Genomic DNA, 2,363 nt, shown 5'->3' on the forward strand with positions numbered 1-2,363 from the left:
CTTCCACACTTGCTAGAGAGGAGTTTTGCCTGATCACCACCAGCAGCTGATTCAGACGCCCTGTGAGTAAGGACAGGGTGCAGTATAATATTCCAGTTAGAACATTGATTAATGTACAAACGTATCTTACAAATAATTAAATACAAACCATGCTCCTTTAATCAAATTAGAGATCTGCCAAAAATTGACTGTTTGCGGAAAATACATATTTCTTTCTCTCCTTATTATAAAATGAGTCTATTCGGTGTTGTGGGTTTTTTTCTTTCAGTGGAACAGTCAAAGTTTTTTTCCTGTGGCATAATGTCCTTCCAAACCAGCCCCTGGTAAAGTGCAAGCCAAGTTAGGGTCCACTCTCCTGACGGGCCGTTAGTGGGTAGGATTGTAATAGCCTTTATCGCCTTCAATGTCCACTTCTTGATCGGAGTCGTCAGAGACGTCAGACTCCAGGTCCTCCTGTGAGGCCGGCGAGGGGGTGTACTGCGAGCCCTCCAGGGAGACCTCCTTACCCTTCTGCTCGGGGCTTGGGCAGCTCTCTGGCCTTTGGTCACTGTGACTGTCAGCACCCTCCACTTCTTCTTTTTTGGTGACCTGGGGGTTCTCCTGCAATGAAAAAAGCCTGCTTTAAACAGAAACAAGGGCCACGGAGCCAGGAGGCCTGGGAATTCCAGCTGTGCTGGGTGGGAAAGCCCAGGAAATGACAGGTGTCCCGCTACCTCCCCGGCCCTCTGCCTATAAGCCTGAGTGGGATGGGGCGGGCAAGGACTCAGCCACACGCAGGGGCTCAACTCTGATCCCTTCCCCAGCAGCCACAAGGGCCGCTGCTGTGAATAAGGCTCCTTGGCGATGGTTATCGCAGTCACTTCAAAAGACTCAGGAGCTGCTGGAGCCCAGGAACCTCTGAACTTTTGTCTCTAGCAAAGCAAATGTTTATTACGAGTCTACAAACACCGACACACAGCTTCCTCCTGCCCTGATCTTTCTTTAATTACACCCAACAGCAAAAGGAGGGAGGCTGAATCCATCAGTGGCCAGAAAGCAAACGGGGAAAAATTACTAATTAAGCTAAAACTCAACACTAAAACACTCACCATTAAAAACAAACCATATCAAACCAAAACCCCATTTCCGAAGGCAGGAGTAGCCCTGTGTTGGCAGCCGTCTGGGGAGCCCAGTCCCCTAAGCGGGCACTGAATGATACTCTGAAGCAAAGAGAAAGCGGGCAGAGACACGCACCCATGATACAACCATGTGGGCTCGGAGAAATGGATTCAACCGAAAGAAAAGGAGGAAATTACTTAAAATGGCCGAGATCCCAAGCGAGATCTCTGGACATAGCAGCGCAGGTCCAGCCCCGCCGAAGAGGCACTCCTGGGGACCCAGCCTGCCTCTTGCCAGAGTAAAAGGATTTTATTAAAAAGCAATTGAAGTACGAGTGAAACCTGGGGAAAGGTCACACAACAAACACATCTAGCACGTGGCACTGTGATTAGTTTTCTTTTCTTATTAATTTTATATTAAAGGCTAAGAAACCAGTAAAACTTGGCTATCCCTGTCACGCTTACTGAAACCAGACTCCAGCCACAATGCAGGGATTTTTCACAAATCTTTGACCAAGGGGCCTCGATCTCGCTGAGCTGTGTAGGATCAGGCCCTTTGGGTGGTAAAAAAAAACCCCATTTATCTGCTTAAGCACAGTTTCTATGGGAAGGGAAACCACTTCAACAGCTCAGCCTCACACACCTTAACTATTCCTAAATGAAAAGTAAAAGCTACTTAATTTTCCATTCGGCTCCTCAGAAACAAACAAGGCATTTGTACCCGCCTCTCCCAACGTTTGCAGAATAAATCGACATGTGTTTATTAAGAGGGGGTGATTTAAAAGACCAGTAAATATTCTTCTCCAAAACAACTGCCTAAGTAATTTACTGACAATGACTTATCTTCTCCAGGTTAATTGGCTAAACAACATATGGGTTTACAAAACAATTAGCGTGGAGTTTTAATAGGCAGTGTGTGAAAGCCGGGCGTAATTGATATAGGAACTACATTAGGAGCTTTTAACGTTAGTGCTGCCTGAACGAGCCCTCATGGATTCCAGCATGACTATTTGTCTTTTTAATCAAGGTGAAGAGGTTAAACAGCCTTTCAGATGACTTCTGCACACAACCTGGAATAGGCGAGCACGGTGTAAGATAAGACAATTAAAATACTTATTTCTATAGAAACGGAAGCATCCCCGTACCTGCTTTAGACGCCTCCATTTGGCTCTGCGATTCTGAAACCACGTTTTGACCTGAGCAACGACAAGGAGAAGAAGGCCCAGGGTAGTCTCGGAGCCGGTAAGAGCCAGGAGCCTTTACCCG

At 46.7% G+C, this 2,363-nt stretch overlaps 1 protein-coding gene across 1 annotated transcript; it reads right to left on the minus strand.

Annotated features, from left to right (window-relative positions):
* Window positions 1–366: 366 nt before the first annotated feature.
* HHEX (hematopoietically expressed homeobox) lies at window positions 367–2,293 on the minus strand (the record flags this gene model as incomplete). Its single annotated transcript, XM_010174636.1, has 2 exons — window positions 367–600; window positions 2,243–2,293. Coding segments are annotated over 2 exons (285 nt in total), but the record flags the coding sequence as incomplete, so codon positions are not given.
* Between the last annotated feature and the right edge of the window lie 70 nt (window positions 2,294–2,363).

Source organism: Antrostomus carolinensis, unplaced genomic scaffold, assembly GCF_000700745.2.
Source record: "Antrostomus carolinensis isolate BGI_N321 unplaced genomic scaffold, ASM70074v2 scaffold37688, whole genome shotgun sequence".
Taxonomy (NCBI): Eukaryota; Metazoa; Chordata; class Aves; order Caprimulgiformes; family Caprimulgidae; genus Antrostomus; species Antrostomus carolinensis.